Genomic DNA, 22,191 nt, shown 5'->3' with positions numbered 1-22,191 from the left:
TCAGTTGGTGCGCGCCGCAGGCCCCGCCCCCTTCCGCGTTCCCAGCGCGCGGCCCGAATGGCGGCGGGCAAGCGCCCCGCGGCCGGACTTCGGTCGTCAGCTGCCATGGCCCAGTGGAGGAAGAAGAAAGGGCTCCGGAAGCGCCGCGGCACGGCCTCCAAGGCCCGCGGCAGCGACTCGCAGGACGGCGAATTTGAGATTCAAGCGGAAGATGACATCCGGGCCCGGAAGGTAGGCGCGTGGGGCTGGGACGCACGTTGGGGCCCGAGAACCGGCTCCGGGAAGCGCCCCGAAGCCTCAGTTTCCCCAGCTGGGGAGTGGGCTCCGCAGACGGTAGAGAGAGAGCCTGCGGGCCCAAGGACGGGTCTTGGGACCGCCGGCCTGAAGACGTGCCTCGGGGCTTGTTAAGCTCTGGGTCCCGCGGCCTGAGTCTGCGGGCCTTCCTGCGGGCTTTCGGTCGCCCGTCCCTCATTGGCTGTCTCCTGCTCAGGGGCGGATCCTGGTTTCCTTTCGCCCAATGAAAAGTGCGGGTGCAAAAGATCTGATTTTGAGAGTTTGGAGCATTCTTGGGAGGTTGAATTAAGGGGAGACCGGACCGCGTGGCTTGCGACAGTGACTCCCCAAACCTCTGGGAAACTAATTTAAAAAATTTGTTTTTGAGGAAGAGTCTTGCTGTGTTGCTCATGCCGGAGTGCAGTTGTGTAGCCACGGCTCGCTGCAGCCTCTGCCTCCTAGGTTTAAGCGATCCTCCCATGTCAGCCTCTCCAGTAGTTGGGACCACAGGCACGCTCCACCATGCCCGGCTAATTTTTAAATTTTTTGTAGAGACGGGCGGGGGTAGGGGGAGTCTCCCTATATTCCCAGTCTAGTCTCGATCTCCTGGTTTCAAGCAGTCTTCCCACTTGTGCCTCCTAAAGTGTTGGGATTAACAGGCGTGAGCCTGCTTGTGTTTATTATTTACTATAAGCCAGGCTCCATGCTAAGAGCTGTACGAGCCTTATTATTTAATCCTCACACCAATGCTGTAGTACCACCACCAGCAACTATCATCTTCATTTTTTCTGAAGGAGGAAACTGAGGCCTAGAGGGTTAAGAAATTTGACCAAGGCCTGGTATAGTGGCTTCACGCTTGTGAACTCAGCACTTTGGTAGGCTCAGGTGAGAGGATGGCTTGAGGTCAGGAGTTCAAGATCAGCCTGGGCAACATAGGAAGACCCTGTCTCTACAAAAAATTTAAAAATTAGGCTGGGCACGGTGGCTCATGCCTGTAATCCCAGCACTTTCGGAGGACGAACGAGGTGGGTGGATCACCTGAGGTCGGGAGTTTGAGACCAGCCTGGCCAACATGGTGAAACCCCATCTCTACCGAAAATACAAAAATTAGCTGGTGTGCTGGCAGGTGCCTGTAATCCCAGCTGCTTGGGAGGCTGAGGCAAGAGCATCACTTGAAGCTGGGAAGTGGAGGTTGCAGTGAGCTGAGATAGCGCCACTGCACTCCAGCCTGGGCGACAGAGCAAGACTCCGTCTCAAAGAAAAAAAAAAAAAAAGAAAGAAAGAAAAGAAAATGGGCCTGCCTGTGGTCTCAGCCCCTGGAGAGGAATGTTTCTCTACATTCTCAACAAATGTAGAGAAACTACTAAGATAATAAACAGCTCAGGTGGGCAGAGATGGTGAGTACCAAAGAAAAGGAGTCTGTGTATGGTTTAGACCAAGGGCTTTGTCCTGTGTTCAAATTTGGCCCAACCTTGCACTGGCTGTGGGACAATGGAGAGGTTGCTTAGCCTCTCTGTGCCTGTTTCCACATCTGTAGAAGGCCAGTAAATGATTATATATGTTTCAAAGATTGTTGGCCAGGTACCATGGCTCATGCCTGTAATCCCAGCACTTTGGGAGTCCAAGGAGTGAGGATCACTTGATGCCAGGAGTTCGAGACTAGCCTGAGCAACATGGTGAGACAATGCATCTGCAAAAATTACAAAAACTAGCTGGGCATGGTGGTGTGTACCTATAGTCCCAGCTACTTGGGAGGCTGAGGTGGGAGGATCACCTGAGATAGGTGAGCCATGATGGCAGGACTGCACTCCAGCTTGAGCTACGGAGTAAAACCATGTCTCTAAAATTAAAAAGTAAAGGAGGCTGGGCGTGGTGGCTCACACCTGTAATCCCAGCACCTTGGGAGGCTAGGGTGGGCAGATCACTTGAGATCAGGAGTTCGAGACCAGCCTGGTCAATGTGGTAAAACCCCATCTCTACTAAAAATACAAAAATTAGCCGGGCCTGGTGGCACGTGCCTATAGTCACAGATAGTTGGGAGGCTGAGGCAGGAGAATCACATGAACCTGGGAGGTAGAAGCTGCAGTGAGCCAAGATCCTGCCACTGCACTCCAGCCTGGGTGACTGAGTGAGACCGTCTCAGAAAAAAAAGAAAAAGACTAAAGGACATGCTCTTCACACATTCAGTAGCTACTGCAGGGGTGTCCCAGGCACCTTCTTTTCATGTGCCTAGAGCAGGGGTTGGCAGACCTATCAAGGGCCAGATGATAAATCTTTTTTTTAAGGTTTTGTCTGGCCATATAAGATGATTGTCTTTTTTGTTTCATTTTTTTTCCCTTTCCTACAACCCTTTAAAATGTAAGAACCATTCTAAACTCACGGACTGTTCAAGACAGGCCATGGCTCTGCCCTAGAGGATTGTAGTTGATCTTAGAGGGTCACCGTGAAAAGAACATAGTCTCCGAAGCCAGGGTTTGCATCCCTCACCCACTACCTCCTGGCTGTGTGACATTGGGCACGTCCCTTTATCTCTGTGCCTCAGTTTCCTTCTCTGTAAAATGGACAGAACAAAAGTACTCACTTCAGGTTGTTGTGAGGATTAAGTGGGTTAATTTGTATAAATTCTTAGAGCAGCACCTGGCTTATAGTAGCTACCTTATAAGTTTCAGCCATTCTTATGAACTGCTGCTCCATAAATGCTTGCCTTTTTTTTTTTTTTTGTAAAGATGGGGTTTCACCATTTTGCCTAGGCTCGTCTCCGAACTCCTGGGCTCAGATGATCCACCCACCTCAGCCTCCCCATGCTGGGATTACAGGCATGAGCCGGCCATAAGTGCTATTTTTGAGAGAAAGGAGACAGCCCTGTAACCCAAGAAGGTGCCCCAGAAGAGGTGTCTGGATTGGATTTAGCCATGCCAGGACAAGTGGGTCCTGGGTAAGCAGAAAGGAGGCCAGGCGTGAGACAGACTAGAGATCAGGAAGGAGATTGGTTGGTGGCCGGTAGGGGGCGGGATAGCTTCGAAAAGTCTAGCACCTCACACATGGTATGCATTTAAAATATTTATGGGCTAGGTGTGGTGGTTCACGCCTGTAATCCCGACACTTTGGGAGGCCAAAAGGGAGGATTGCTTGAGGCAAGGAATTTAAGACTAGCCTGGGGAACATAGTAAGACCTCATATCTACAAAAAAATAAAAGAAAATAATTAGCCAGGTGTGGTAGTACATGCCTGTCGTCCCAGCTACTTGGAAGGCTAAGGTGGGAGACACCTGAGCCTAGGAGTTCAAGGTTCAGAGCTGCAGTGGGCTATGACTGCACCACTGTACTCCAGCCTGGGTGACAGAGTGAGACCCTGTCTCTCTAAAAAAAAATATGTGTGTATTTCTTTTTTTTTTTTTGAGACAAGGGCTCTGTCGCCTAGGCTGCAGTGTAGTGGCGAGTTTATGGCTCAGAACAGCCTCCATCTTCTGGGCTCAAGTGATCCTCTTGCATCAGCCTCCTGATTATCTGGGACTACAGGTGGGTGTCACCATACCTGGCTAATTTTTATTTTATTATTTAATTTTTTGTTTTGTTTTTGAGACAGAGTCTTGCTCTGTTGCCCAGATTGGAATGCAGTGGCACTATCTCACTGTAAACTACACCTCGCCGGTTCAAGCGATCCTCACACCTCAGCCTCCTGAGTAGCTGGGATTACAGGCATGCACCACCATGGCTGTCTAATTTTTGCACTTTAGTAGAGACAAGGTTTCACCATGTTGGCCAGGCTGGTCTCAAATTCCTGACCTCAGTGATCCGCCCATCTCGGCCTCCCAAAGTGTTGGGATTAGAGGGTTGAGCCACTGTACCTGGCGAGGTATTTAATTTTGAGGGCTTCGATGGTGGTGATAGTCATAATACCACCACCTGTGTGCTGGGCACCTTCCTAAGCCTGACACTCACCCATATGACCGTCACAGCACCCTGGGGGCCTCTGCTTGTCATTCCCATTTTCCAGGTGTGGAAGCACAGGCTCAGGGAGATTAAGTCCCTTGCCTCAGGTCTCACAGCTGTTAGGTGACAGAGTTGGGATTGAAACTGAGACAGTCTGTCTGCAGAGCCCACTCCGAACTTCTGTCCCGTCCTTACCCAGCCAAAGGAGAACCTGTTAGCAAAGAAGTGACCTGATCTGGTGGAATCACCATTGGCTTGAATGGGGGAGAGAGGCCAACAGCACAGCCCCCTCACGGCCCCCTGTGGTCCCACTGTGCCTGCAGTGATACCACCTCTCTGTTCTTCCTTCCCAGCTGGGACCTGGCAGACCCCTGCCCACCTTCCCCACCTCGGAATGCACCTCGGATGTGGAGCCGGACACCCGAGAGATGGTGCGTGCCCAGAACAAGAAGAAGAAGAAGTCTGGAGGCTTCCAGTCCATGGGTGGGTGCCAGCTTGGCGTCAGGACTTTGTGGGAGCGGCAGCTGGGGGTCGTCACTGCCTCTGCACTCCATCACTGATGTCCACTCTGGCCCAGCACTGTGGTTGGGTAGACCGAGGTAGCAGATCTAGTTTCCCAGTCATTCAGGGCTTTCCATCGGGCAGCAAGCCTGATGCAGGAGAGGGCAGTTAGAACAGGCCTTGGGAAAGGCGATGCAGGTAGAGGAACAGGCAGAGACAGTCGGGGACTTACTGCATGGCAGAGGGACATTTCAGAAGGAGGGAAAGGATGGGATGGCTGGGTGCTGTGGGGACACCTGGCTGGCTGGAAATAAAGCCTGACTCTCACTCTTTACAAATCAGTAGCAGCTGGAGCAAGGATTTAAATATCAAGATGAGTGCTGGGTGTGGTGGCTTACGCCTGTAATCTTAGCGTTTGGGAGGCAGAGGCGGGATCACTTGAGGCCAGGAGTTCAAGTCCAGCCAGGGTAACAAAGCGAGCTCCCATCCACGGCCCCACCCGTTTGTCCCTCCCCACCACCTGGGGGGATTCCGAAGTTCGTTCCAGATATCCTCTCACTGTGTCCGCACATACCCCCGAGAAGCGCAGGACCTTACCACACCTAAAATGAAGGCACAGCTTCTCAGTGTCATCTAAGACCTCGTTTAGTGTTCAGCGGTCCCTGCTGTCATGACCTCAAGAGTGGGTTCATATCAGAAAATCAAATAAGGTTCTGTCACCCCAGTCAGATCTGTCTCCGGAGTCTCATTCCACCTTTCAGTTTCTGCTTTATTGCTTTTTTGTTTTTTTGCTGTTTACTGTTGATGAAGCTGTCATTTGTCCTGTAAAGTTCTCTGGAGTCAGTGCTGCGGGGGCTGCGTCGGCCCCCTGACCATTCCGTATCTCTCCCAGGCCTGAGCTACCCGGTATTCAAAGGCATCATGAAGAAGGGGTACAAAGTGCCGACGCCCATCCAGAGGAAGGTGAGGGGTGGGGCAGTGGATGGGTAGGGGCCAGGGAGGAGTGACGTGGCCCTCCTGTCTGGACTCTTGACAGCCACCCCTTGTCCTAGCTGTCACATCTCTTGCCCCCTTTACTCTGCTAAAGCCCCAGCTAGCGTGCCCACTTTCTGGGTGGAGAAGGTTGGGCCAAGCAGAGACTCCACCCTGGGCCTCTCTGCCAGTTGAGCCTCCCGGAGGCTGCCCACAGCTGTGCCGCAGCTCGTGCCACAGCTTAGGTAGCTCCCAGCCACACATTCTCTTTAAAATCAGTAGTAGCCGGAGCAAGGATTTAAATATCAAGGTGAGGGCTGGGTGCGGTGGCTCACGCCTGTAATCTTAGTGTTTGGGGAGGCAGAGGTGGGATCACTTGAAGCCAGGAGTTCAAGTCCACCCTGGGCAACAAAGCAAGCCCCCATCCATGCTCCCACCCTTTTGTCCCTCCCCACAACCCTTCTGGAGTCCTGAGAGGAAGATTAGACGGGGAGGTAGAGTCTGGCTCCCCCTGAAGAAGGGCGTTCCAGCATTGGAAAGAGTTGGGGTAGTGAGCTGCTCATCCTTGGAGGCATGCAAACGAGCTTTTGAAAGAATGGGCAAGAATAGGCTTGGCTAGGTGACAGGTGCCTGCCCATTCGCTGAGATCCATAGCATACCCACTGCTCAGGGCCTTGAAGCTCTGGGTCACGTGGTGTTTGGGGAGGCGCTGACCTGGCCGACCTCACTTGTGGCTTCTCAGACTATCCCGGTGATCTTGGATGGCAAGGACGTGGTGGCCATGGCCCGCACCGGCAGCGGCAAGACCGCCTGCTTCCTCCTCCCCATGTTCGAGCGGCTCAAGACCCACAGTGCCCAGACTGGGGCCCGTGCCCTCATCCTCTCGCCCACCCGAGAACTGGCCCTGCAGACCCTGAAGTTCACCAAGGAGGTGTGTCCGGGCTGGGGGAGGGTGGGAGGCTGGGGCTGACTTGGGACCAGGAACAAGTGGCCCACTTGAGCCATGAGTGGGCTGTCGTCTCACCCTGCCCTCTCTCAATCACTTTCTCTTCTCAGCTGGGGAAGTTCACTGGCCTCAAGACTGCCCTGATCCTGGGTGGAGACAGGTAAGGTCCCTGCATGCCATGCCAGGGTCACCACCACGCAGGCGCTTCCCTGTGTCTCCAGAATGTTAGTTTGATTTAAGCTTTGCAGCTTATTAATAATAGCAGCAAAACACCCAACAAGACCGGGCGCAGTGGCTCACACCTGCAATCCCAGCACTCTGGGAGGCCAAGGCGGGCAGAGCTCCCGAGCTCAGGACTTCAAGACCAGCCTGGCCAACAGAGTGGAACCCCGTTTCTACTAAAAATAGAAAAATTAGCCGGACATGGTGGTGCAGGCCTGTAGTCCCAGCTACTCTGGAGGGTGAGGCAGGAGAGTCACTTGAACCTGGGAGGTAGAGGTTGCAGTGATCTGAGATGGCGTCACTGCACTCCAAACTGGGTGACAGAGTGAGACTCTGCCTCAACAACAAAAACAAAAAAAAAACCGAAACCCAACAAGGCTGGTCCAGTGGCAACAGGTTAGCAGAACTTACCAACATTAGTATCACTGAAGTCAGTATACGATCCCCTCGCTGCTAAATTTGACTGGCTTAAGAAAAAAGACAAGGGAAATGATGCAATAAAATATTAAAATACATCGTCCACAGAAGCACTGCCACTCAGAAGTTCTGAGGCTCCTGAAATAGAGCTGTCAGCTCACAGGACAGACAGGTGTATCTATGTTAATATTTGTTTTGAGAAAGGGTCTCACTCAGTCACCCTGGCTGGAGTGCAGTAGTGTGATCACAGCTCACTGCAGCCTCAACCTCCGGGGCTCAAGTGATCCTACCATGTCAGCTTTCCCAGTAGCTGGCACTACAGGTGTGAGCCACCACACCCAGCTAATTTTTGTATTTTTTGTAGAAATGAGGTCTCGCCATGTTGCCCAGGCTGGTCTCGAACTCCTGGGCTCAAGCCATCTGCCGCTTTGGCCTCCCAAAGTGTTGAGATTACAGGCATGAGCCGCCACGCCTGGCCGTGGGCTGTTTGAAATCAGAAAGCACAGGAATTGAGGGATGTTTGCAATAGCTGAGATTCTCAAGATGTGTTATTGCCTGATGTGCAGGTACCTCCCTTCTGAGGTAGTAGGTGCCACATCTGTTTTACAGATGAGCAAAATGAGGAAGTGACAGGTTAGAGTCGGACAATGATTCCATAGTAGAGTTGGGATCAGAATCCAATCTCCTGCCTGATTCCATCCTTTATCCCACAGTTTCTCCCTTAAGGGGCAGCACCTTCAAGGGAGAAAGTTTAAGGATGCCACTATTAACACTCTTGATTCTCAGAGAGTTTGCTTTTCAGTGCTTTTGTTTCCATTGTCATTTATTCTTTCTAAAATTAATGATTGTCAGGCCTCCCTGGGCTAGTCCTGGCCCAGGACTACTGTGGCTCCTACAGGTATCCCAGGGGTGCTTCAGAGGAGGACTAAAATTAGGGATGTGTGCCGGAAGGGTTTAAGGACAGGAGCTGATAGAGATCCAGGGAACCTGGGTTCTAGTTTGAGCTGGTAGTTCCAGAGTTAGTTGCTAGGGGGCACTGTGGGCCAAAGGCAGCTTTGTTGCTATCTGGAGCAACAGAAGTGAGTTGAGGTCTATAGTTGAGCCCATGTCTTCAGGGGAACTCTGTTGTAACCATTCTTTGGTATATTTCAACTTGTATCTCTTGTCAGAGCAGTGCCTTTGCTTCATACCTCAGCACTGGCCTTTCGTCAGTTCCAAGCCTTGGGCCTGTGTTCCTGAGGTTGGGATATGCAGCCTCGCCTGGACGTTTGGTTACCAGAGCAACCTGTTCTATCAAGCTAACCCCTTCTCTCCTCCCTAGGATGGAAGACCAGTTTGCAGCCCTGCACGAAAATCCTGACATGTGAGTTTGTGGATTGGGAATGACGCCTCGAGGTCCCTTCCCAGTGGTGGGGGTGTTAGAGAACTATGGTGGTGGCCCTGGACCGGGGGTCACCTGGCCTGTGCATCCTCTTCCAGAATCATTGCTACTCCTGGACGGTTGGTGCATGTGGCTGTGGAAATGAACCTGAAGCTGCAGAGTGTGGAATACGTGGTGTTTGATGAAGCTGACCGGTAAGACTGCAGGTCCAGCCCTGAGCACGGGTGTCTGGACTGGTGAAGCAGAGGCAGGGAGGTCAGCCAGGGGAAGGCTCTGCTGGGAGAGACCTGTGCAGCCAAGACTGAGGCACTGTCTCCCCAGATGCGGGCTGCAGGCCTCCTCATAAGTGGTGCTGGAGCTCTTCCCTGGGGCTCTCTGACCGATATTTACAATTTTGCATTTTGGGAGAATTGAAATGAATAACAGAAAAACTAACATAGGATGGCAAAGGGATTTTTTTAAAAGTGCAAAGTTGAGAGCATGGACTCGGGAGCCAGACAGGAGGAGGATCAAGTCCTAGCTCTGCCACTTCAGCTCTGTGAATTTGGGCAAATCACTGGCATCTCTGGGCCTTGGCTGCCTCAACTGCAAAGCAGGGATGAAGTAGCATGTACCTCTCAGGGGTGCTGTGACCAGAAGACTTGATGCTTGTACAGTACTTAGAGCCATCCCTGGCAGAGTTGGGGTGCTGGAGGAAAGGGAAGGGGGAGGAGCTGCTACCATTGATTGACTGATGGAGACAGAGGTCTTGCTCTGTCGCCCAGTCTGGAGTACAGTGGTGTGATGATGGCTCACTGCAGCCTGGGCCTCCCAGGCTCAAGGGAGCCTCCCGCCTCAGCCTCCTGAGTAGCTGGGAATATAGGTATGTGCCACTTATATGCGCCACCATGCCCAACTAATTTTTATTTTTTGTAGAGATGGGGTCTCACCCAGGCTGGTCTCAAACTCCCCCTGCCTCGGCCTCTCAAAGTGCTGTATTACAGGCGTGAGCGCCTGCAGCCGGCCTAGGCTGCTGTCGTTTATTTCAGCGTGAGTTTGTGAGAACATACCGAGACACGTTCCGGATTTCAAGGTTATTGTTGCTTAGGATGAGGTCATGCAGTAAAGTGTGAGTGGGCTGAGATAAAGTAGAGTGAGGCAAGCCGTGGGACACCGCAGACGTTGTGGGAGCTCCAGGTTGGAACTCCAGGGCGTGGAGCGCCCTCCGACCCTGTCCTGCCCTCTGCTTTTCCAGGCTTTTTGAAATGGGCTTCGCAGAGCAGCTGCAGGAGATCATCGCCCGGCTCCCTGGGGGCCACCAGACGGTGCTGTTCTCCGCCACGCTGCCCAAACTGCTGGTGGAATTTGCCCGGGCAGGTGGGTGAGCTGGGGGGTGGCGATGGGAGCTGGGGGTCGGCCTGGGGCCTGGGGGTCCAGTCCATCAGTGACTCCCTCACTCTTCCCCACGTCTCCCGCAGGCCTCACGGAGCCCATGCTCATCCGGCTTGACGTGGACGCTAAGCTCAACGAGCAGCTCAAGGTGAGGCTGTGCATGTGCCCGTCCAGGGCGGGTGTGTCCGGGGGGGCCCTGCAGGCCCGCAGCCAGGACCCCACGAGCCAACCCGCGATCCCTCTCCCCGCAGACCTCCTTCTTCCTCGTGCGGGAGGATACCAAGGCTGCCGTGCTGCTCCACCTGCTGCGCAACGTGGTGCGGCCTCAGGACCAGACCGTGGTGTTTGTGGCCACGAAGCACCACGCTGAGTACCTCACCGAGGTGAGCAGGGCCCTCCCTGAGGGTGCCTGATCAGGAAGGCCCCCCCCCCCCGCCCCCGCCCCCGCCCCCGCACCGCCCCGCGCCGCCCCACCTCCCTCAGCCGGAATTTGGAGCTGCAATTCCGAGTGCGGTCACTAGAGGACAGCACGAGAGCAGACCAGGGGCCTGGGCCTGGGCTCAAGATGGTCTTTTTTTTTTTTTTTTTTTTTTTGAGACGAAGTCTTGCTCTGTCACCCAGGCTGGAGTGCAGTGGCGCGATTGCAGCTCACTGCAGCCTTGAAATCTTCTGAGCTTAAGCTGTCCTCTCGCCTCAGCCTCCTGAGTACTTGGGACCACTGGCGCTCGTCACCACGCCCAGCTAATTTGTTATTTATTTTTATTTTTTGTAAAGAGGTGCTCGCTCGGTCGCCCAAGCTGATCTTGAACCCCTGGGCTCAGGTGATCCTCCCACCTTGGCCTCCCAAAGTGCTGGGATTACAGGTGTGAGCCATTGCGCTCAGGCTACACTTTTTATTACGAAAAAATTTTATTTTATTTATCTTTTTTTTTTTTTTATAAGATGGGGTTTCATCATGATGGTCAGGCTGGACTTGAACTCCTGACCTCAGGTAATCCACCCACCTCGACCTCCCAAAGTACTAGGATTACAGGCGTGAGCCACCGTGCCCTGCCGAGATTTATCTTTTTTGGAAACAGTGTCACTCTGTCGCCCAGGCTGGAGTGCAGTGGTGTGATCTCGACTCACTGCAACCTCCACCTTCCAGGTTCAAGTGATTCTCGTGATTCAGCCTCCCAAATAGCTGAGACTTCAGGCAACACCACTCCTGGCTAATTTTTGCATTTCTCGTGGAGATGGGGTTTCACTGTGTTGACCAGGCGGGTCTTGAACTCCTGACCTCAAGAGATCTGCCCGCCTTTGCCTCCCAAAGGCCAAGGGGATTACAGATGTGAGCTCTAGCACCTGGCTTAAACTTTTTATTATAAGAAAATTCCCGACACATACTAAGATCAGAAAATAGTATGCTGAACTCCCCGGTATTCGTTATCTAGGTGCAGCTGTTAGCAGCTCATAGCTGGTCTTGACTTTCCTCCATTATTTCCCCTTACTCTGCCATCCTGTCGTTTTCCTGTAGATTTCCAGCGTTCACTGTGTTTGACTTCTTGCGGTTGAGGCATGACCTGCATGTAGCAAGCTGTGTGAAGGGCTGTTAGTTTGTGTGAGTGGCTCAAAGAGCTTTTCCATGTGTGTTATGCCTGTGTGACCTCGCCAGGGTCAAAGCCTGGGGAGTCAGTGTGCCCCCAAAGGCAGTGGGGCCCCTTTCCGTTGGTGCTTGCCTCCCTGCCAGCTACAGCTGGGTCTGTTATCTGAGAACATGGTTCACTGGGTTTCACTTACTCTACACGCATTTCACAGCTCTTCCTTGTGCAGCTGCCGGGGTCACCAGTGAATAAGACCAAAATAGTAATTTTTAGTGGTTTTTTTTTTTTTTTTTTTTTTTTTGACAGTCTTGCTCCATTGGCCAGGCTGCAGTGCAGTGTCGTGATCATGGCTTACTGCAGCCTCTGCCTCCTATACCTCGGACTACAGGCACGAGCCATACTGACCAGGCCCGGCGGCTCATTTGTTTGTATTTATTTTTATTTTTTTGTAGAGATGGTGTTTGCTCTGTTGCCCAGGCTAGTCTTGAGCTCCTGGGCTCAAGCAATTTTCCAGCCTTGGTCTCCTGAAATGCTAGGATTACAGGTGCGAGCCACCGCGCCTAGTGTAAATGGTTACCTGTAAAGAACAGCTGGCACCCTCATGAGCGTCCCGTGTTGAGACTGTCTCAGCACTGTGTATATGAACTCATGTAATCCTCATAATAAGCCTACAAAGAAGGGGCAGTTATTCCTACAGCTGAGGAAAACGAGGTACAGAAAAGTTTGGTGATTGGCCCAAGGTCACACAGCTTGGTTGTAGCCGAATCAGGATGAGGTTTGTGCACTGGGGTGCATTTGCAGCCTAAGAGGGCCCTCTGCACACACCATCACTGATCCTCAGATGACCCTTTAGAGAGGTGGGAGGTGTTGGAAGCTCCTTTCCTCCCCAAACTGGTGTCTCCCAGCAAGCTGGCATTCAAACCAAGGGTGCTAGACTCTGGAACTCCGTCCGCCGCTGTGGCCTGGCTTCCATTCCTCTCTCCTCCAAGTCTCCTTCTTGCTTTGCTGCCATCTTTGCTCTGAGCAGCTGCTGACGACCCAGCGGGTGAGCTGCGCCCACATCTACAGTGCCCTAGACCCGACGGCCCGCAAGATCAACCTCGCCAAATTCACGCTTGGCAAGTGCTCCGCCCTCATCGTGACTGACCTGGCCGCCCGTGGCCTGGACATCCCACTGCTGGACAATGTCATCAACTACAGCTTCCCCGCCAAGAGCAAGCTCTTCCTGCACCGCGTGGGTAAGCAGCCGGGGGCTGACTCTGTGGCAGGCAGGGGTGCCGGTTCCCAGCAGATGCAAAACCCCTGCCACTGCGTGTGGGGTGGCTGTGAGCTTTTTTGTTGTTGTTTTGAGATAGACTCTCACTCTGTTGCCCAGGCTGGAGTGCAGTGGCGCAGTCTCGGCTCACTGCAACCTCTGCCTCCCAGGTTCAATCGATTCTCCTGCCTCAGCCTCCTGAGCTAGGATTACAGGCGCCTGCCACCGTGCCCAACTAATTTTTGAATTTTTAGTAGAGATGGGGTTTTACCATATTGGCCAGGCTGGTCTCGATCTCCTGACCTCATGATCCACCCGCCTCTGCCTCCCATAGTGCTGGGATTACAGGCGTGTGCCACCACGCTGGGCCACTGTGAGCTTTTTTTAGAGCCAGAGTTTTGCTGTATTGCTCAAGCTGGTCTCAAACTCCCAGTTGCATGCTGCACTCCAGCCTGGGTGACGGAGTGAGACCTTCTCTCAAAAAAAACAAGAAAATCCAATTATTCAGCTTCTGGGTTTTGTTGACTTTACAGTGGCACGCAGGCAACCATTCTATTTTTTTCTTCCAGTACAGTATTCAATGAGTTGCATGAGATATTCAACACTTTATTTCAAAATCGGCAGCGTGTGGGTTGACTTTGCCCAAGGGTAGGGTAGGCTAATGGAAGGATTTGGAGCGTGCTCAAGGCAGACTGGCTGAGCTGTGATGTTCCCTGGGTCAGGGGCATTGAGTGCACTTTCTAAGTTGTGGCAAATAGACATAGTGTGCGGTTCACCATTGTGCCATTTCCCAGTGCGCAGTGCAGTGGCACTGAGTCCACTCACGTTGTGTACAACCGTCACATCTGTCCCCGAACTTTTGTGTGTGTGTGATAGAGTCTCGCTCTGTCTCTGAGGCGGGAGCACAGTGGCGTGATCTCGGCTCACTACAGCCTTCGCCTCCTGGGTTCCAGCCATTCTCTTGCTTCAGCCTCCCGAGTAGTTGGGATTACAGGTGCTTGCCACCACGCCCAGCAGATTTTTTTTTTTTTTTTGAGACGGAGTTTCACTCTTGTTACCCAGGCTGGAATGCAATGGCGCGATCTTGGCTCACCGCAACCTCCGCCTCCTGGGTTCAGGCAATTCTCCTGCCTCAGCCTCCTGAGTAGCTGGGATTACAGGCATGCACCACCATGCCCAGCTAATTTTTTGTATTTTTAGTAGAGACGGGGTTTCACCGTGTTGACCAGGATGGTCTTGATCTCTTGACCTCGTGATCCACCCGCCTCGGCCTCCCAGAGTGCTGGGATTACAGGCTTGAGCCACTGCGCCCGGCCTTTTTTTGTTTTTAGTAGAGATGGTGTTTTGCCATGTTGGCCAGTCTGGTCTTGAACTCCTAACCTCAAGTGATCCACCCGCCTCAGCCTCCTAAAGTGCTGGGATTACAGGCATGAGCCACTGCGCCCAGCCCCAGAACTTTTTCATCTTGCTAAACTCAAGCCGTACTCATCAGACAAAATCTCCTTATGCCCCTCCGCAGCCCCTGGAAACTGTCATTTTTTCTTTGCTTTCTTTTAATTCATGAGTGTCACGTGGCAGGCGCACTTCCCCCTTGTTGCTGTCTGCTGTTCTCTAGTTTTCGTTGCTGTATGGAGGGCTGGTTCTGCATGTCTCTAGAGAGGTCCCCAGGGCCCCCCAAAGGGAGTTGCTTGTGCATCACAAGACCAACAGCACCGGTCGTACAATCTCAAATGAAATCATTAAATGTTGTAGCACCTTGTTTTCCCAAGATACAGAGAGAAACCAAAATGTAATGATATGTAGGGACTTCTTTACTTTATGCAAAATTACAATCATATTGGGTGCTCTTTTTTATAACTTGCTTTTTGTTTTGTCTTCACATCACCATACATCATGAATGTTTTTCGTTGACTGTAAAATGTCATTCTGTGATGGATTGGCACTTCTTTTCTGTAAGGGGCTAGACATGAAATGTTAGGCTTTGTGGACCATACTGGCTCTGTCATAACTGTTCCTCTCTGCTGGTGTCGTGTGAATGCTGCCTGTTCATTTGCATAGATAACATATAAACAAATGAGTGTGGCTGTGTTCCAGTCAATCTTCATTTACACAGACAAGCAGGGGGCCAGGATCCCACTCTGTTGCTTGGGCTCTAGTGCAGCGGCATGATCATAGTTCATTGTAAGCTTGAACTCCTAGATGCAAGCAATCCTCCCAGCTCAGCCCCCCAAGTTCTTAGGGCTACAGCACACACCACCACACTTGGCTAATTTTCATTTTTTGTAGACAGGCTGGTCGCAAACTGCTGGCCTCAAGCGATCCTCCCGCCTCGGCCCCTCAAACGCTGTGGTTCCAGGCGTGAGTCACAGGCCTGGTCCTGTAGGCTGTAGTGTGTTCGCCCACTCTTTTCCTAAGCTGCTTCTTTCCCACCACCACGTGGCCATCAGCTAATTCACTTAACCAGCCCTCGATCCTGGAGCCTTTAGTGTCCAACTTGGGGCTGCCCTAGTCCGGACTGCACTAAACCTCCTTGTGTGTGAATCTTTGTGTCTTTGGGGGAGTTCTCACAGCGGGGACACTGAAGAGTTTGGACTGTGCTCATGAGCAGGGCCTTGCTGTATTTTTGCTCCTCTCCCAGAGCACCATGTCAGCATGGACGGACTCTCTCAGATCGACCCAGGGACTGGGATTGAACTTCCCTGTGTGTAGGTGGGGACATCAGCTCTGTGAGGTTCGGGGCCTGGCCAGGCTCGGGCTCACTCGCTCAGCGTCTGGCCTGTGGAACTTGTGCTGGGGCTGGGTTCTTTGCTTAATTAAGCTTGCGTCTCCTGGCTGCAGGCCGTGTGGCCCGAGCGGGCCGAAGTGGCACGGCCTATTCCTTGGTGGCCCCTGATGAAATCCCCTACCTGCTGGACCTGCATCTGTTCCTGGGCCGCCCCCTCACCCTCGCCCGGCCCCTCAAGGAGCCCTCAGGTGAGTGGAGGCTGGGGTGGGGCTAGAGGTCCCCGTGGAGTTCATGGGGCCCTGATTTGGCTGTGGGAGGAGGTGGGGCTGGGTTTGACCCCAGGATGATTGCTTTTATTTTTTTTACTTTTATTTTATTTTATGTTTTTTGAGACAGAGTCTCACTCTGTCACCCAGGCTGGGGTGCAGTGGCGTGATCTCGGCTCACTGCAACCTCCGCCTCCCACGTTCAAGCTATTCTCCTGCTTCAGCATCTTGAGTAGCTGGGATTACAGGTGTCCACCACCACACCTGGCTAAATTTTTTTTGTATTTATAGTAGAAACAGGGTTTCACCATCTTGGCCAGGCTGATTTTGAACACCTGACCTCAAGTGATTCACCCACCTCATTTCACACCACTGCATTTCAGACTGGGCAAGAGTAAGACCCCATCTCTTTAAAAAAGTAAAAGGAATCAGCCAGGCGCAGTGGCTCAAGCCAAGTGAGGGAGGTGGGAGCACAGCCCCTTCCAGGTGCCAGGCCTGTCACAGCCCCAGGTCCCGCCTGGTGACAGGCAGGAGCAGGAGGAAACGGACCTTGCACCCGTGGCCTGCTCAGGGCCAGAGGCAGCACGCAGCCCCGTGAGGGAGGGGAGGAGCCTCCGCCAATGTCCAGGCGGGAACCACCGCCAGCGCCGTTAGCTTTTAGGGAGAGACATCCTGCATTTGTTCCAAAGCTAGCCGGGGCTCAGCAGAGCTCAGCACCTGCCTAATCTGGAGAGATGGGAAGAGGGCAGGCTCCTGACCCAGGGTGGGGCTTAGTTTTTGACCCTGACCCTATGTGCCCCTGGGCAAATCTCTAAACCTCCAGGAGCCTCAGTTTCCTCATCTCTAAAATGGGCTCATCAGTGCCTTTCTTGCAAGATTGGCCAGATGTTGGTAATTGTGGTGGGCCCACGAGGTCCATCACACTCTTCCCTTGGCTTTTGTGTTTTTCTTACATTGGTTTTTTTTTGTTTTTTGAGCCAAGGGCTCACTCTGTCACCCAGGCTGGAGTATACTGGCATGATCACAGCTCACTGCACCCTTGACCACATAGGCTCAAGCAATCCTCACACCTCAGCCTCTTGAGGAGCTGGGAATATAGGCAGGTGCCACCATGCCTGGCTGATTTTTTTATTTTTTGTAGAGATGGGGTCCCACTGTGTTGCCCAGGCTGGTCTTGAACTCCTGTGCTCAAGCAATCTTCCCACCTTACCTTCCAAAGTGCGGGGATTACAGGTGTGAGCCACCGTGCCTGGCTTACTGTTGTGTTTTTTTTCAGTAAAAAGTTAGAACATGATGAAAAAAAGAAAACAGGTACTTTCTTCATAGGTTTGGTGTGAGGTAGAGGAGGAGAGCCAGCATCCCCGGCCCCTGCTGTTGCTGTTACTTACCACCATAAGTGTCGCTGTTGCTACTGTGGACTCTGTCTAGATTCAATCCTATCCCTACACTGACTCACTTGACAGTCCTGGTAGTAAGGGAGCCTCATTTTCTCATCTGTGGATGTCGAATGTTCTAATGCTCCAGCAAAGTTGCTGTTGGTTGTTTTGTTTTTGTCTTTTTCTTTTTTTAAAGAGAGACAAAGTCTTGTTCTGTCGTCCAGGCTGGAGTGCAGTGGCGCTATCACGGCTCACTGCAGCCTGGAGCTCCCAGTCTCGAGATCCTCCCGCCTCACCCCCTGCGTAGCTGAGAGAATACAGGTGCACACCACCATGCCCAGCTAGTTTTAGAGTTTTTTGCAGAGATGGAGTCTCACTACATTACTCAGGCTGGTCTCCAATTCCTGGCCTCACGTGATCCTCCTGCCTCAGCCTCCCAAAGCTCTGAGATTACAAGCATGAGCCACCGTGCCTGGCCAACAGAGTTTTTTTTAGAGCCGGGTAGTACATATTCTAGGCCCTGTGGGCCATGTGATCCAGGGTAGCTCCTCAACCCTGGCCCTGCGGTGCAAGAAGAGCTGGAGACCACGCATAAGCGAGCAGTGCAGCCGTGCTCCCGCAGAGCTGTTGACAGAGCAGGCAGCTGGCCGGCCCGCTGCGGTCTGTTGACCCCAGTCGGTGTATTCAAGTGTCTGGCTCTCTAGCTCCTGCATAAGTGCCAGTGTTCTTGGCAGTGATTATTTTGTAGCCACTTACCTGTGATTCAGGGGCCAGAGTGAGGCCCGGGAGTGGTGGTCAGGCAGTGGACAGGCGGGCTGGATGGGAAGACCCCTGACAAGGTGCTGTGTGGGGTACAGGTGCGGACAGTATGGATGGCATGCTGGGCCGGGTGCCACAGAGCGTGGTGGACGAGGAGGATGGCGGCCTGCAGAGCACCCTGGAGGCGTCGCTGGAGCTACGGGGCCTGGCCCGCGTTGCCGACAACGCCCAGCAGCAGTACGTGCGCTCCCGGCCAGCACCCTCGCCCGAGTCCATCAAGAGGGCCAAGGAGCTGGACCTTGCAGGGCTGGGCCTGCACCCCCTGTTCAGTGAGTCCTTCTGCAGGCCAGGGTGTGGCGGGTGGGCCTCCTGACCCCACCCACAACCTCATACATCGCTGCTTCCCCACCAGGTTCACGCTTCGCAGAGGAGGAGCTGCAGCGGCTGAGGCTGGTGGACAGCATCAAGAACTACCGCTCCCGGGCGGTGAGTGCGGCCGGGCGGAGACCTTGCTCTGAGTCCTGGCTCAGTGAAGTGCAGAGACGGGTGGTCATGGCCTGGGGTCACAACAGTGACAATGGTGGTGCTGGGATGCAGGCTGCCTTCCTAATCCCCAGCATGCCGCCAGCAGGGATTTTCATCTGAGCTTATAGTGCTTTAACCTGCAGCCTTGGCTCTGACAGCCTCCCTTGAGATGCCCCTTGTTCTGGCACCATCCCTGCTGGCCCACAGTGGTCCCATGGGGCAGCCATTGCTTAGCACTTACAGATGGCTCATGGGGGAAGTGGCATGGCCCCTGTCTGTTAGAGGCCTGAAGAGCTGGCTTTCCTGAGCTTCCTTCCCTCCTTCCCAACCCTTGACTCCCATTAGGCACCCCATCTTGTACATACGGAAGGGGGTGCACAAAAGCCAGGAAGACCTACTCAGGAGTGAGTAAGCCTGCCAGCCAACTAGCATCAGAAGAGGAGCTGGAGAGGGTGTCATGGTTAAGAGCACTGGCTTTGAAGTCAAATGGACTTGTGTTGACAAGCTATGGTTTTTCCTAGCGTATGACCATGGGCTGGTTATTCACCCTCTTTAGGTCTTTTTTTGTTTTTGAAATAGGGCCTTGCTTGTCACCCAGGCTGGAGTGCAGTGGTGCAATCATGGCTTACTGCAGCCTTGACCTGCTGGGCTCAAGTGATCCTTCTGCCTCAGCCTCCTGAGTAGCTGCGACTACAGTTGCATGCTACCACACCTGGCTAATTTTTTTATTTTTTGTAGAGATGAGGTTACGCCATGTTGCTTAAGCTGGTCTGTAACTCCTGGGCTCAGGCAATCCTGCCTTAGCCTCCCAAAGTGCTGGGATTATAAGTGTGAGCCATGGTGCCTAGCCTGGGTCTCTCTTTGTGTTTTTGTTTTTGTTTTGTTTCGTTTTTGAGATAGAGTCTTGTTCTGTTGCCCAGGCTGGGGTGTAGTGGTGCAATCTTGGATCACTGCAACCTCTGCCTCCTGGGTTCAAGTGATTCTCCTGCCTTAGCCTCCCAAGTAGCTGGGACTACAGGCCACCGCCACCACACATGGCTAATTTTTGTATTTTTAGTAGAGATGGGATTTCACCATGTTGGCCAGGCTGGTCTCAAACTCCTGACCTCAGGTGATCCACTGTGCCTGGCCTGGGTCTGTCTAATTATAAAGTGTGAATAATTAAAGTGCCCACCTTGGACAGTGGGGAAGAACGCCCACAGGGAGCCCACCAAGTGGGAAGGGTGGGATTAGGGGGTAGGAGGCTAGTGGGCAAAGGACTGGGTATCCCTCCACAGACCATCTTTGAGATCAACGCCTCCAGCCGAGACCTGTGCAGCCAGGTGATGCGCGCCAAGCGGCAGAAGGACCGCAAAGCCATTGCCCGCTTCCAGCAGGGACGGCAGGGACGGCAGGAGCATGAGGAGGGCCCTGTAGGCCCAGCCCTGAGTCGTCCAGCACTGCAGGAGAAGCAGCCTGAGGAGGAGGAGGAGGCAGGAGAGAGTGTGGAGGTACAGGCCCCACCCTGGGGACCCTGGACCTGGGGTACGACTAAGTCCCAGCAGCCCATGGGGCTGTCCCCGGCGCTTTGAGCTGTGGAGGGAGGGTGGAGGCAGTCAGCTTTGCACCTGCAGGGTCAGGGCATGGTTCTTGTCCACCATCCCTCGTTTAAAACTCTGGGGCCAGATCTTTAGCCTGAGGAGCTGTGTATGACATGACACTCTCAGCGGGGTCTGGGGTGTCACCAGCCACCAAATACATCAGGGCTTCTGCAGCAAGACGTGCGGATTTCCACTCAGAGGGAGGACCATGATGTGTCCCGTTCACCTGGTTGGTGGGTCCTGGGCCTGCGTGTCCCCCAGGATGTCCCTCTCTCATGTTTTGTTTGGACAGAGGGTTCGGTAGCCAAGAAGAGCGGTTGGGTCCATGTTCAGAGCAGGCCAGGTGCAGAGAGGGCCAGGGCCGGCTGTCGCATGGCCTGGGGTGCAGAGCGGGAATGGGGAGCTGGGTCTCCCCCACCAGCACTCTCCTCCTCACGCAGCTGTCCTGCCTCTGCCGGTCCCTGAGGCAGGGGTTGTGCTCTGTGTGCAGATGAGGAAACTGAGGGTCCCACAGGAGACACTGTCACCCAGCTAAGAAATGGCAGAGTGAAGCTTTTCAAGTCCCTGGGAAACCACTGGCCCCTCACTGTGGCCGGGCTGGTGGGTGGGGAGGCCGGGGGGGCTCCCCAGGGGGCTGCAGGCGTGACTCAGTCCACACTCTGCCAGGATGTCTTCTCAGAGGTCTTGGGCCGGAAGCGGCCGAGGTCGGGACCCGACAGGGGAGCCAAGAGGCAGAGGGAGGCGGCCCGGCAGCGGGACCAGGAATTCTACATCCCCTACCGGCCCAAGGACTTCGACAGCGAGCGGGGGTGAGTGGCTGGCTGGGTCCTGGGTGGAGCAGGCAGGTCCGCTGGGTCCCATACCCCAATCGTGTCTCCCACTCTCCCTCTGCAGCCTGAGCGTCGGCGGGGAAGCGGGAGCCTTCGAGCAGCAGGCAGCTGGTGCTGTCCTGGACCTGATGGGGGATGAAGCCCAGAATCTCACAAGGGGCCGCCAGCAGCTCAAGTGGTGAGTGATGGAGTGAGCACCCCTCCATGCCCAGGGTGAGTGAGCAGGTGAGCTGCCCCTCCCTCCATGCCCCAGGTGAGTGATGGAGTGAGCACCCCTCCATGCCCAGGGTGAGTGAGCGGGTGAGCTGCCCCTCCCTCCATGCCCCAGATGAGTGATGGAGTGAGCCTCCCCTCCCTCCTTGCTCAGGGCCAGTGAGGAGTGAGCCACTGCCCCTCCCTCCGTGCTCAGGGTGAGTGAGGAGTGAGCCCCACCTCCATGCCACCAGGCAGGGTGAGCTCCCTGATGTCCTCACTCCCATCTGATCTTGCACAACTGGGATTATGACCTGGCTGTACCCATGTGACTACTCACAGTAGGTGTGATGGTCTCTGGCTGTCCTGTCCCCTTGATTTGATTGCACACCACAGGGATCTTGATACCCCATCTGTCCTTTTTGCTGGCAAATCTTTCTAGACAGGACTTAGGACCCATTTGTTCAGGAGGACTCTAATGTCTAGAGAATGGACGAGTCTCAACCCAGGGTCACAACCGGGAAGGGGCAGGTGATTAAAGCCTCCAGGGGGCTCTTGTCCCTGAGCCAGGCCCAAGTGCTGGTGCCAGTCCTCTGACCGCCACACTCCCTTTTGAGACCTGGACTGCCAGGGAGAGGTGAGGAGGGATAGGGAACCAAAGCTGCCTTTATTGAGCACCAACTGCATGCCAGACATGGCTGCACTGCTGTCCTTTAATGCTGCAACAACCCGATGAGAAGGTCGGGGAGCGGGCGCCGGCACTCCAGGTGTCTCCCTCCACGGCAGCCCTCCCAACTCCCTCTCCTGCAGGGACCGTAAGAAGAAGCGATTTGTGGGACAGTCAGGACAGGAAGACAAGAAGAAGATTAAGACAGAGAGCGGCCGCTACATCAGCAGCTCCTACAAGAGAGACCTGTATCCAGAGGGGCGTGGCTATGGAGGGGCGGGGCTGAGCCGCTTCAGCAGCAGCATCTCCAATAAGTGGGACCCGTGTGCTGGGGGCGGGGCCGAGCAGCTTCAGCAGCAACATCTACAATGAGTGGGACCTGTGTGCTGGGGGCGGGGCCGAGTAGCTTCGGCAGCAA

General features: G+C 53.9%; 1 protein-coding gene across 2 annotated transcripts in view; it reads left to right on the top strand.

Annotated features, from left to right (window-relative positions):
• Positions 1-15: 15 nt before the first annotated feature.
• The window catches only part of DDX54 (DEAD-box helicase 54), a 25,192-nt gene continuing 3,016 nt past the window's right edge, over positions 16-22,191 (top strand). Inside the window, exons 1-18 of one of the 2 annotated variants that reach the window (XM_032240477.1) lie at positions 16-231; positions 4,559-4,688; positions 5,599-5,669; positions 6,421-6,609; positions 6,735-6,784; positions 8,585-8,626; positions 8,743-8,838; positions 9,879-10,000; positions 10,102-10,163; positions 10,267-10,398; positions 12,626-12,836; positions 15,692-15,826; positions 18,078-18,308; positions 18,392-18,465; positions 19,782-19,994; positions 20,751-20,893; positions 20,979-21,092; positions 21,168-21,305. In XM_032240477.1, the coding sequence (XP_032096368.1) occupies positions 58-231; positions 4,559-4,688; positions 5,599-5,669; positions 6,421-6,609; positions 6,735-6,784; positions 8,585-8,626; positions 8,743-8,838; positions 9,879-10,000; positions 10,102-10,163; positions 10,267-10,398; positions 12,626-12,836; positions 15,692-15,826; positions 18,078-18,308; positions 18,392-18,465; positions 19,782-19,994; positions 20,751-20,893; positions 20,979-21,092; positions 21,168-21,171 (2,193 nt within the window). In that variant the 5' untranslated portion in view covers positions 16-57 and the 3' untranslated portion in view covers positions 21,172-21,305. Of the gene's footprint in view, positions 232-4,558; positions 4,689-5,598; positions 5,670-6,420; positions 6,610-6,734; positions 6,785-8,584; positions 8,627-8,742; positions 8,839-9,878; positions 10,001-10,101; positions 10,164-10,266; positions 10,399-12,625; positions 12,837-15,691; positions 15,827-18,077; positions 18,309-18,391; positions 18,466-19,781; positions 19,995-20,750; positions 20,894-20,978; positions 21,093-21,167; positions 21,306-21,916; positions 22,022-22,191 lie in introns of those variants that run through there. The other variant, XM_032240471.1, reaches the window with a different exon arrangement.

Source organism: Sapajus apella, unplaced genomic scaffold (assembly GCF_009761245.1).
Source record: "Sapajus apella isolate SASKATOON/1434 unplaced genomic scaffold, GSC_monkey_1.0 scaffold2, whole genome shotgun sequence".
In the NCBI taxonomy this organism is placed as follows: domain Eukaryota; kingdom Metazoa; phylum Chordata; class Mammalia; order Primates; family Cebidae; genus Sapajus; species Sapajus apella.
Note: the sequence above shows the minus strand (reverse complement) of the source record. Positions and strands in the feature narration are given on the sequence as shown.